Source organism: Protomyctophum parallelum (assembly GCF_964188405.1).
Source record: "Protomyctophum parallelum genome assembly, chromosome: 1".
In the NCBI taxonomy this organism is placed as follows: Eukaryota; Metazoa; Chordata; class Actinopteri; order Myctophiformes; family Myctophidae; genus Protomyctophum; species Protomyctophum parallelum.
In genome coordinates this window covers 100,788,972-100,802,180 of record NC_139697.1, presented here as the reverse complement: position 1 = coordinate 100,802,180, position 13,209 = coordinate 100,788,972, and the positions used below count along the sequence as shown (strand labels likewise).

Below are 13,209 nucleotides of genomic sequence, written 5' to 3'. Positions count from 1 at the left end.
GTAACTAGGATACCAGATATACATCACACCTATATAGCTTTCTGTCTTAAGCAAACAAAATGCTATAATATGTGGCACAAGCAAACATCACAGTATCTGAATAATGTACACGTGGGCCCGATAATTTGTTCCGGAACAACTTTATGGGTCGTGGAAAGCGCGCAGCGAAAGCTTTCAGAATAATGTAAACACTGGAGTCAACGTGCAATGCACGGGGGGCGGAGGGCTGAGACAACATTTAACCCATTTTGGTGTTTTAAACATTATGTTATAATTTAGCTATTGAAAAATAGCAGATCTACAAGCTCATAGCGCGCCACCGAGTGGCGCGCTACGAGCTTGTAGGTCTGCTATTTCTTTTTTTAATCGTGAAAATGTGGCACAAATCTTTGAATATATATTTCAGAGCGAACATTTTGTAACTAAAATATTTGCTTCTGGGGGGGGGGGGGTCCCTGGAACTACATATTTCGAGATGGGGGGGGGGGGGGGGGGTCCGTGGCCCAATAGAGATAATTCTGGGGGTCCTTGACTTGAAAAAGGTTGAGCACCAACTGACATAGAAACATGGGTTTTTCAGTCCAAAATGGGTTAAACACTGAAGTCAACGTGCGTGCACACACGGGGTGGAGGCTGAAACAACACCTTCACTTCATAAAGTTACATACAGTCCGTCCGTCTTCAGCCGCTTATCCGGAGTCGGGTCGCGGGGGCAACAGTTCCGTGCACACTTCATGAAGTTGTTTGTTGCAAAATGATGGATTAAGTTACGCTCCCCAAAGCCAGTTGTGGACAGGAAGGTGTTGAAAACTAGCACTCGTGCTAATACGCTGTAAGCATTCACATTGCATCTGCAATGCAATGTGATTGAGACGTCCACTCCATGCCAAATAAATACACATAAACCAAAACCCATTAGGGACTTAGTGTTAGTGCGTGAGGGGTCCATAGCGTTAGTGCGACGTCCCAATAATCCGACATGTGCTTGTGGTTATGTTTAGGTTAGGGTTAGAGATAGGGTGAGTAATTGATTTCGGAACAATGGGCGGTCGGAACAATGGGAGGTCAGAACAATGGGAGGTCAGAACAATGGGAGGTCACTCAGGTCAGAATAATGACAGGGCACCAACCTAAACCGCACGCGGAAAGCCACAGGCGAGTCTTACCGGCCACGTACAGTATGTGGGACTAGCGGGACGTCAGGCTAACACGTGCATTGTGAGGGTTACGGGTTACAATAATCAGGGCGTTATTGGAAAAGACTTCCCTGAATAAATAAAGGTTAAAGAAAGAAAGAAAGACAATAGCCAAACTATCAGGATTTTGACAGGTAATTTTCATTCAACATTAAACAAACATTTTTTTTAATCCACTTATTACAATTATTTGACAACCTTAGTTGCTAGTTTGCTTTCCAGATTTTCATCATTATTATTACAAAACATATTCACCGACACCTATATATATATATATATATATATATATACTTTGGCTATTTGAGTGACGCATTGTGAGCTTGTAGATTTGCTATTTTCAAAAGTGCCGAACTTGTGGAAAATATTAGCAGGCAACAGTGCAGTACTACAGCGCCCCCTACTGGTACATACTGGTGCTCATTAACGTCACATAGGTGCACGACCAACACATAGTCACGGACACTGCTGTTCCTTGGAGTGGTTGCACCACTCAGACATACAGTATAAAGAAAAGATGAACCAGCAATGCATTATTGAACGCATCAAAGGAAGATGGCCTAAGAGACAAGGACATGCAGGTTGTTCCAGTCAGTCAGACTTAACCCGTTCTGAACGGGACCCATTTTGGTGTCAGCATCATGTCGTGCTTTAGCTATTGAAAAATAGCAGATCTACAAGCTCTTAACGCGCCACCGAGTGGCGCGCTACGAGCTTGTAGGTCTGCTATTTTTTGAAAAATCGAAGAACGACTGACATTTTTTTAAATCTTATCTCAGGTCAGAATGGGTTCATCAGACCAGTGTGTGTCCAGTGGAAACCTCGTATGAATCTGATCTCAGGTCAGAATGGGTTCATCAGACCAGTGTGTGTCCAGTGGAAACCTCGTATGAATCTGATCTCAGGTCAGAATGGGTTAAGAGCACGCCTATCCATCTCTGGGCACAATGACATAAAGATGTTGAGTATGTCTTGACTTAGAGAATAAGCCGATGTGAATTGGATCAAAAACTGTTTTGTAAGATAATTAAAATAAAAACATTTGAACACAAAAAGTAACCAATGAAATTGTCTCCTGGCTTGCGGTGATGACCAGTTCAAGGAATCATCACACATGACACAATGACGCCGTCTGATAATGACACCTCAAAACAAACCTTCACATGTTATTAAAGACAATGAATGAAGGTGATGTGTCCATGTTAGATTGGCTTTTTTTAACCATTCAAACCATTCATGTCATGCTTTAGCTATTTAAAAATAGTTTTCCATTCTGACCTGAGATCAGATTTTTTTTTCTCGAAAATAGCAGACCTACAAGCTCATAGCGCGCCACTCGGTGGCGCGCTATGAGCTTGTAGGTCTGCTATTTTCGAAAAATCTAAGAGCGACTGACATAGAAGACATTTTTAGAATCTGATCTCAGGCCAGAATGGAAAACTGTCAGGATGTAGAAGACATTTTTAGAATCTGTTCTCAGGTCAGAATGGGTTAAAACAGTATGTTGTACTTTTAGCTATTGAAAAATAGCAGATCTTTCCAAAGGGAAAAAAAAACAGAAACTGTTGTAACTTTGGTCACCATTGAAAACATGGAACATATACCTGTGAGAAACCAGCAAACGATTGTAATGCACTTGATCACATGATGTAAAGTTGTTCATTATTATTATTATTTTATTATTATTTTACCTTTTATTCATTATTTTTACGTTTTTATACAATGCCCTATAACCCCTGCAAATGTGTTATTTAGGACAGCAGCGCACACACGCACGCACACACACACACACACACACACACACACACACACACACACACACACACACACACACATACACATTTGAAATGTTTATTTATGTCCACATAATGACAAGTACAGGAATACCTTGTTACTGTATACAAAGGACATAAACACTGCCAGTGCAGTTTGACAGTGGGAGAGCAGCCAGTTACAACGTGCATGGACGGCAAAGCATCGTTACATACAGTACAGCTGACATGTCAGACACAGGACAGCATCGTTACATACAGTACAGCTGACATGTCAGACACAGGACAGCATCGTTACATACAGTACAGCTGACATGTCAGACACAGGACAGCATCGTTACATACAGTACAGCTGACATGTCAGACACAGGACAGCATGGTTACATACAGTACAGCTGACATGTCGGACACAGGACAGCATGGTTACATACAGTACAGCTGACATGTCGGACACAGGACAGCATCGTTACATACAGTACAGCTGACATGTCAGACACAGGACAGCATCGTTACATACAGTACAGCTGACATGTCGGACACAGGACAGCATCGTTACATACAGTACAGCTGACATGTCGGACACAGGGCAGCATCGTTACATACAGTACAGCTGACATGTCGGACACAGGACAGCATCGTTACATACAGTACAGCTGACATGTCAGACACAGGACAGCATCGTTACATACAGTACAGCTGACATGTCGGACACAGGACAGCATTGTTACATACAGTACAGCTGACATGTCGGACACAGGACAGCATCGTTACATACAGTACAGCTGACATGTCAGACACAGGACAGCATCGTTACATACAGTACAGCTGACATGTCGGACACAAGGCAGCATCGTTACATACAGTACAGCTGACATGTCAGACACAGGGCAGCATCGTTACATACAGTACAGCTGACATGTCAGACACAGGACAGCATCGTTACATACAGTACAGCTGACATGTCGGACACAGGACAGCATCGTTACATACAGTACAGCTGACATGTCGGACACAGGACAGCATCGTTACATACAGTACAGCTGACATGTCAGACACAGGACAGCATCGTTACATACAGTACAGCTGACATGTCGGACACAGGGCAGCATGGTTACATACAGTACAGCTGACATGTCAGACACAGGACAGCATCGTTACATACAGTACAGCTGACATGTCGGACACAGGACAGCATCGTTACATACAGTACAGCTGACATGTCGGACACAGGACAGCATCGTTACATACAGTACAGCTGACATGTCAGACACAGGACAGCATGGTTACATACAGTACAGCTGACATGTCGGACACAGGACAGCATCGTTACATACAGTACAGCTGACATGTCAGACACAGGACAGCATGGTTACATACAGTACAGCTGACATGTCGGACACAGGACAGCATCGTTACATACAGTACAGCTGACATGTCGGACACAGGACAGCATCGTTACATACAGTACAGCTGACATGTCAGACACAGGACAGCAGACATAAATCATGGATAAAGGAAACAACGCCTCCTCCAAATTGAGCGGCTTCCTATAATGGCTGAAACAGAGCAGTACCTCGCTAACTGCTTGGCTCTCCTTTTGGAAAGGCCGGCCATTTGTAAGCCCCTCACAACCAACTTATGCACATGCCCTAGGCTGCCAAAGATATAAACTAAAAGTTTCCATCTGTAGCCTAGCTGTGAGATGGTCTGCACTAGCTGCTGATACTTCAGCAGTTTGGTTAGAAAGGCTTCTTCCAGGCTGTAGTCAAAGGTACAGCCGACCTCGAGAATGAGCACCTCTCTATGGTTTTCATTTACAACAATGACATCAGGGGTGTTAGCTGAAATGTTAGAGAACACAGAATCATCATTACACAGGTTAAACATCCGCGGCTTCACAGTAGAATGCTTATAAAGCATGATGGAGGACCTGAAAATGGAAGAGATGTCTTTCGATATACAAGTAAGACGTGCAAACGCGGGAAGCGAAAGCAGCTCGTGTGTGTGTGGTTGTGTGTGTGTGTGTGTGTGTGTGTGTGTGTGTGTGTGTGCTACAGCTGCGCCCTGTGTGTGTGTGTGTGTGTGTGCTACAGCTGCGCCCTCTGGTGGCGGGCGGGTGGTGTAACAGCGGGACAGACAGACACACAGACACACACACACACACAGACATTCAGCCCTTGCTGTCATAGTAAGTGGCTCACTGCGTTCGCAAAAATCCACTATTCTGTCATGCCTACATTATGTAATGGCCCCTGTAAACATGGCAACCATTTAAGATGTGGGACATGGTTTCAGCTATCTGTTCGTGGCCATGATGGATACAGTGAGGAGCAGGATTGCCTGGAAACCAGATGGAGAGATTAAGTTTAGACGGTAGAACCTGTAATCAGATGGAGAGATTAAGTTTAGACGGTAGAACCTGTGATCTGGCTTTCAAAGTCAAAACAACAATGCACTCATCAATGGCAACATTTTTTAACACAGAGTGACAGAATGGTCCGCAGCAGGAAGACATGCAGTCTTTCCTTGTAATCTCAACTCACACTCACACTCACACTCACACTCACACGCGCACGCACACACGCGCGCACACACACACACACACACACACACACACACTAATTTTTTCTAATTATGGTTTGACCATATAGATAGAAATGTGATCATTTTTGTATAGTTTTGGATATTAATTAATTAATTAATTATTAAAGCACAGGGCCTCGCATTTCTCCCAGGCGGCTCCGATTCATTGCGCTGATAAGTCTATTATTGCGTTTCATTCTCCTCAAACAGCGTCCGCTTTTGGTCCGCGAGCCAGCCATGCGTGCGCCTCGCAGCAAGCGCTCGTCTCGCTGCCGTCATGAAGCCTCGATTAAATAAACGCTTTATTTCTGTTATTTTTTACGGCAAGAGAAGCAAAAATCCCGTTCCTTTACACTTGCGTGTGCCTTTTCCATGTCGAAGCCTCTGAGTTAATTTCAGTCATAAATGCAAAATTGTGCTGTGCTGCTTTGGATTATATGTTTTTATCTGATGGAGAGGTATAATGCCAGCTGTGTCAGGGGCTGTTTAAAACCCATTCAGGGCGGGAACCCCTTTTGGTGTTCGCATTATGTTATATGCTTTAGCTATTGAAAAATAGCAGATCTACAAGCTCATAGCGAGCTTGTAGGTCTGCTATTTTTTGACTGACATAGAAACATAGCTTTTTCAGAAAACTGTCAGGATGTAGAAGACATTTTTTTGAATCTGATCTCAGGTCAGAATGGGTTAAGAATTGTTGATTTGTTACTGTCGGATGTTTCACTGTTTTATTATAGGCTGCTTAATTCATTGTGCGTCATTGCTTTCATAAAGCCTGCTACTTCATTTTTAACCCTTTGTTATCCTGGAATGTGGTACAGTATATACAAGTTGTGAAAGGGACAGGGGACCGGTGTACTGCATCTATAGACTACTGTACTAGACAACTGTACTGTCAAGATGTGCTTGAATCTTCATAATAACCATTTTTATGTATTAATGGATCCTAATTGTATCGAAACATGTGTAAATTTGTCCCTGTAGGACAGGTTGTTTAATTCAATAGTTATGCTGTTTTCTCCATTTTCGGATTTGGGTAACAAAGGGTTAAAAATGAACCCCATGGGATCTTTTTTAGCCTGTTACCTGACAGAATCTTAAAATACACGCTTCAAGGATTAAGAAAAAACAGCTGATCCACAAAAAAAAATCCACTCTAAAAGTGTAGATGTGATCTGAACCTTTTCAGCAATATTTCTGTAGTTTTTGTCCTACAATAGAGTCAAGATGTGCTTGAATCTTACTAATAACCACTTTACGGGTTTTGGGTAGGATTGTGTAAGAAAATGTTAAAAATGAACCCCATAGAGCACCGAAGTCTGACGTCACTTTCAGTAGAGGGCGTCAGTCCCCAGGTTCATGTATTTGTTTAGTTGCATTGAAATCACCATAGGAGGAGTTTTAGATTGATTCATATAAGAACTGTGTTTGAAAAATAAACATGTCATCCCGGCCGCTTCACTCACATGGATATGAAGAATCAACTGACTGAGAGAAAACGCTAATGTTACTGCTGCTGAATTAGTTAGATTTTCGCTAGAAGCAGACTGTATCATATATGAGTGACTGACTGTTGCAAACGATACAGAGACACCTCCCTGACAATAACGCAGAGACAGCTTGTTTATTTTTGGACCACAACGCTTATAGTAGACGATATTAAGATCACCCCATGTTATTCTCCATAGAGAAATCACTTCCGCGAACCAGGGGAATCGTCGGGATGAGCGAGTTACGTCAGGACTTCGGTGCTCTATCATGGGACATTTTTCTGTTTCTTAACTGTTGGAACATAAATATCCACCTAAGAATTTAGTAAACAGAGAAATAGAACATTTTCAGCTATTTTGGTGCAGTCTTTCCCCCGAAATAGAGTCAAGATGTGCTTGAATCTTCAAAATATATATTTTTTAATTGTGTGGAAACATTTGTCCCTGTAGGTTGTTTATGTCAATAGTTATGCTTCATTTGCATATTTAGGTAGGATATGTGTAAGAAAGGGTTAACAATGAACCCCTTGGGACATAATGTTTTCATGTTACCTGGCAGAATCTTAAAATAGACCCTTCAAGGAATTCCGGAAAAAAAAAACATGGAAAAAAATCCACCCTATGTACGTGAACCCCCCGTTCCATCTATACTACTGAAAGCCTATTGGCCCATTTAAGATTGATTGAACCGGCGACTGTGCCATTTATGCCTCGCCGTAGCATGCCATGCCTACCTGGGAACGGACTTTGTCCGGGACTAGGCTAAAATAGAACAAATAAATAAATAAAACGCCAACTTTGGCGCGCAGGGGATGTGTAACCCGACTTTAACGCACTCCGAGGAGGAATACTCTGAAATATCCCCATTCACTATAATAGTCAATAGTCATGTGAGGATGGTTAGGCATATTTCATATTTATATGGTGCGGTTCACCTGTTTCACCAAAGTCACTCTCACCATACACCTGTGGCTTAAGCATTTAAGATCCGAAGCAGATCCACATATTGCTATGCTATATTTGAACTTGTCATGTCAAAATGATATGAATTTGATTGTGGAACCCCATCTCAAAATATGTAGTAGCAGGGACCCACAGAAGCAAAGGTTTGAGTAAAAATAAATAAAAATAAAACATAATCACTTTTATCACACAAATATACAGGTATTCAGATTCAAGATTTGCACACATTTGCAAACGTTAAATTAGGGCTCCACCAGGTCATTGAGCTTGTAGATCTGTTGTTTTTTTCTTTTTAATAGCCAAAGAAATCTAAAATGACACACAATACGATTTCACGGTTTGAATGGGTTAACTCTCGCATGCACCAAAATTACATAACTCACATCTATACAGTCGTAAATATGGCATATATCTTGACAAGCGCATTGTGTTGGCGTAGGTACTGTAGGCCTGCTCTCTACTGTACTCTACAGAGGTACTGTAGGCTTCTACTGTACTCTACTGTACTCTACGGAGGTACTGTAGGCCTGCACTCTACTGTACTCTACAGAGGTACTGTAGGCCTCTACTGTGCTCTACTGTACTCTACGGAGGTACTGTAGGCCTGCACTCTACTGTACTCTACAGAGGTACTGTAGGCCTCTACTGTACTCTACTGTACTCTACGGAGGTACTGTAGGCCTGCACTCTACTGTACTCTACGGAGGTACTGTAGCTAGGCCTGCACTCTTAACCCATTCTTGGCGAGAACCCCTTTTGGTGTTTTAAGCATTATGTTACGCTTTAGCTATAGAAAAATGGCAGATCTACAAGCTTGTAGCACGGCACCGAGTGCCGTGCTACAAGCTTGTAGATCTGCTATATTTGAAATAATGTGACGCAAATCTTTGAATATATGTATATTCTTTCAGAGCGAACGTTTTTTAACTCAAATCTTTGCTTCTGGGTGGGGTTCCTGCCTGGAACAGCATATTTTCAGATGGGGTTACATTATATTCTCGGGGGTCCTTGACGTGAAAATGACATGAAAACGACTGAAATAGAATGATGGGGGGTTTTTTTTCAGAAAACTGTCAGAATTGAGAGGACATTTTGTAGACTGGAGCTCGGTTCCAAACGGACTAAACAGAGGCCAGTCTTTTCAGTTGCGTGTTGAGTTTTTCAACTGGTGATGTTCATGTGAGTGACTCAGCAGCACAGACAGAGGATGAGAGGCTTGATGCCAGTTACGCTGCAGGTCGGCAGGTTGACCATGAGGACACGCTATTATTATTATTATTGCATGTATACGATTTCACAACAAATGGATTACGAGAAGAATGGAATGCAAAGAGAGCACTTCAAAATGAGTGGGAGTCAAGAGGATAATTGGGTTGATGTAGCGTAGCCACCACATTGTGGCCAATTCATGATTAGGAGTGTAAAATAGGGGAATTGTGTGTGTGTGTGTGTGTGTGTGTGTGTGTGTGTGTGGATGCTGACTCTTATGCTGAAATCGTTCAAAGATTGCCCGATTGACTTCAGAATGTTTTATCGACGTGGAAATGGTTCAATCAATTAGCTCTAATCACTCTGCGAGATTAAATGGGACATCGCGGTCGGTTGCAGATGAGGCTGTCTGGTTCCTGCAGCTCACTTGCTGCTCATTGTGAGCCAACTCCAACCGCTTATTCGGCAGATTAAATCACTTTTGACCTGAGGACAAGGATGTTTCTATATCAGTGGTTCTCAAACATTTTCATGTCAAGGTCCCCCAAAAATATATGAATTTGGCCACCGACCCCCATCTGAAAATATGTAGTTCCCCCCCCCCCCCCAGAAGCAAAGATTTGAGTTAAAAACGTTCGCTCTGAAAGAATATATATTCAAAGATGAACTGTCTCGGGGGTCCGAGACATTGCCAAAGCAGTATGAACTGTCTCGGGGGTATGAAATGTCTCGGGGGTCCCGAGACATTGCCAAAGCATTTACGGGGGTCCCCGGGCCAAAAACGTTGAGAACCCCTGCTCTAGTATATAGTTTAGACTTTGTGTGTACCTTTTGTGTGATGTCTAGCTTGTTGTTGTGGTGTATAGATAGATAGATAGATAGATAGATAGATAGATTCTTTATTTTTGTGTCATGCACCAAAGGTGCCCAGCCCACATGGACTTATAGGACACACCATATCATTGCTTCAATATTGCATTGTGTACAAGAAACAGGTTTGTTTTGTTGTTGTTTTTTTGTTTTGTTTTTACACAAACAAAACATTCTGCCTTTTTTCCCACGCTTTGCATAAAAAGTCTGCTAAAGCAAAAATACCTTTCCTAAAACAAAATTCCAGTTTTTCATAGTCCTCTAACCAGAAAAAAGTTAGCACAGATGGTTGTCATTTTACAAAATAATACATGTCTTAATTCTTCATATAATGGGCCGTAAAACAAAAAAATAATTTCATTTTCAATTTATTTCAAATCACACACTAGACACACTCTGTCCTCCTCAGGGGTACCAATGAATCTACCTGTTTCTAAAGCTAATGGTAAGGTCCCAGAATGAATCTACCTGTTTCTAAAGCTAATGGTAAGGTCCCAGAATGAATCTACCTGTTTCTAAAGCTAATGGTAAGGTCCCAGAATGAATCTACCTGTTTCTAAAGCTAATGGTAAGGTCCCAGAATGAATCTACCTGTTTCTAAAGCTAATGGTAAGGTCCCAGAATGAATCTACCTGTTTCTAAAGCTAATGGTATAAGGTCCCAGAATGAATCTACCTGTTTCTAAAGCTAATGGTGAGGTCCCAGAATGAATCTACCTGTTTCTAAAGCTAATGGTGAGGTCCCAGAATGAATCTACCCGTTTCTAAAGCTAATGGTGAGGTCCCAGAATTAATCTACCTGTTTCTAAAGCTAATGGTGAGGTCCCAGAATTAATCTACCTGTTTCTAAAGCTAATGGTGAGGTCCCAGAATTAATCTACCTGTTTCTAAAGCTAATGGTATAAAGGTCCCAGAATGAATCTACCCGTTTCTAAAGCTAATGGTGAGGTCCCAGCATGAATCTACCCGTTTCTAAAGCTAATGGTATAAGGTCCCAGAATGCATCTACCCGTTTCTAAAGCTAATGGTGAGGTCCCAGCATGAATCTACCCGTTTCTAAAGCTAATGGTGAGGTCCCAGAATGAATCTACCTGTTTCTAAAGCTAATGGTAAGGTCCCAGAATGAATCTACCTGTTTCTAAAGCTAATGGTATAAGGTCCCAGAATGAATCTACCTGTTTCTAAAGCTAATGGTGAGGTCCCAGAATGCATCTACCCGTTTCTAAAGCTAATGGTGAGGTCCCAGCATGAAGCTACCCGTTTCTAAAGCTAATGGTGAGGTCCCAGAATAGTACAGGCATTATATGGGAAAAAAGGGGTCAACCTCCAACTAATTGCAACAAAAACAAACTCAGCTGATTTTGTATCTTACATATGTCCTGAATAACATACAAAAAGTCCCCTGAAATTGTCTGAGGGGAAAGTGTTGAAAATGACCTATACAGTATGGCCACCATAGACATCCAATATAAGGCAAATCATTTCAAAATGTCCTTTTGCTTTAAGTAGCATGTGACATGTCAAACTAGGGTGTTTTCACGATGCTGGTATTAGTCCTTGGGCTAATACCGGCCATAGCCACTTGCCCAAATGTGCTGACCTCATCACATTTCACATTTGTGATGACGGCTATGACCGTTATTAGCCCAAGGAGTGTTTTTATGCAAAACTAATGCTTGGAATGGACTCAGCATCGTGAAAACACCCTAGTTTGACATGTCACATGCTACTTAAAGCAAAAGGAAATCTTGAAATTATTTGCCTTATATTGGATGTCTATGGTGGCCATACTGTACAGGTCATTTTCAACCCTTTCCCCTCAGACAATTTCAGGGGACTTTTTGTATGTTATTCAGGACATATGTAAGATACAAAATCAGCTGAGTTTGTTTTTGTTGCAATTAGTTTGAGGTCAAATTACATTATTACTGGACTAGAATGAATCTACCTGTTTCTAAAGCTAATGGTAAGGTCCCAGAATGAATCTACCTGTTTCTAAAGCTAATGGTATAAGGTCCCAGAATGAATCTACCTGTTTCTAAAGCTAATGGTGAGGTCCCAGAATGCATCTACCCGTTTCTAAAGCTAATGGTGAGGTCCCAGAATGAATCTACCTGTTTCTAAAGCTAATGGTATGAATGCAGCTGTGCACAAAAAGATCTCTGACTTTTGGATATATTTTGTGTAACATAAGGTTCAGGGCCATAATTATTTTTAATATTATGTTCTTAGTTTTGGATTGTATACCATAAATCAACAGCCCAACTCTCCTTATACCTCATATACTCCTCATGTCATTCTGCAGGCATGACGTGCCAGGCCCGGAGCTCCTACGTGACCAGCGAGATCAAGTGGGGCCACCGCTTCACGCCCGTGCTCACGCTGGAGGACGGCTTCTACGAGGTGGACTACAACAGCTTCCACGACGTCTACCAGACCAACACGCCCAGCTGCAGCGCCCGCGAGCTCCACGACATGCACCACCGCGCCCGCCTGCCCCTCACCTGGTCGCTGGCCAGCCGGCTGAGCCAGCAGGGCCTCCCGCCGGAGAAGGAGAAGAAGAAGAAGGAGGAGGAGGAGGAGGAGCTAAAGGAGGAAACGAAGGTCCCTGTCGCCGCCACTGTCCCGCCGGGCGGCGAGGAGGAGGTGGCCCCCCGCCCCCCCGTCGTGGTCATCGCCGAGGAGCAGAGCGAGAGGAACGGAGACATCGCCAACATGGAGAGCGAGTCCAAAGTGTAGGATTAGGAGCAGTGGTTCTCAAACCTTCTTCATGTCAAGGACCCCCAACCCTCACATTTGAGGGTTCATTTGAAGAAGATTAGGGTTAATTTGGTTCCATTCGTATACACTCTCAGAGTTACAGACCCGCATGAGGGGTTCATTTGGTTCCAAACTATCATTTAGCTGGGGACCCCCTGGAACTCCCTCAAGGACCCCTGGGGGTCCCCGGACCCCACTGGTATAGGAGGAGTGGTCCTCAGCCGGTGGGTTATTTTTAAATAAATTGTCCCCAGATGACATTGAAGTGACAATTTAAGGGCTTTTGAGACCAGGTCATCACTGCATCAAAAGGCATCAACAAACTATATAAAAACTGGTCAAACATTGGCCAAGTTGTCAAATTGCATAA

At 42.7% G+C, this 13,209-nt stretch overlaps 1 protein-coding gene across 1 annotated transcript in view; it reads left to right on the top strand.

The window, feature by feature from the left end:
* LOC310856130 (G protein-activated inward rectifier potassium channel 2-like) overlaps positions 1-12,818 on the top strand; it is a gene marked incomplete at its 3' end in the record, with an annotated part of 51,060 nt that extends 38,242 nt beyond the window's left edge. Inside the window, 1 exon segment of the mRNA XM_083761369.1 lies at positions 12,385-12,818. Within this exon segment, the coding sequence (XP_083617495.1) occupies positions 12,385-12,818 (434 nt within the window).
* Between the last annotated feature and the right edge of the window lie 391 nt (positions 12,819-13,209).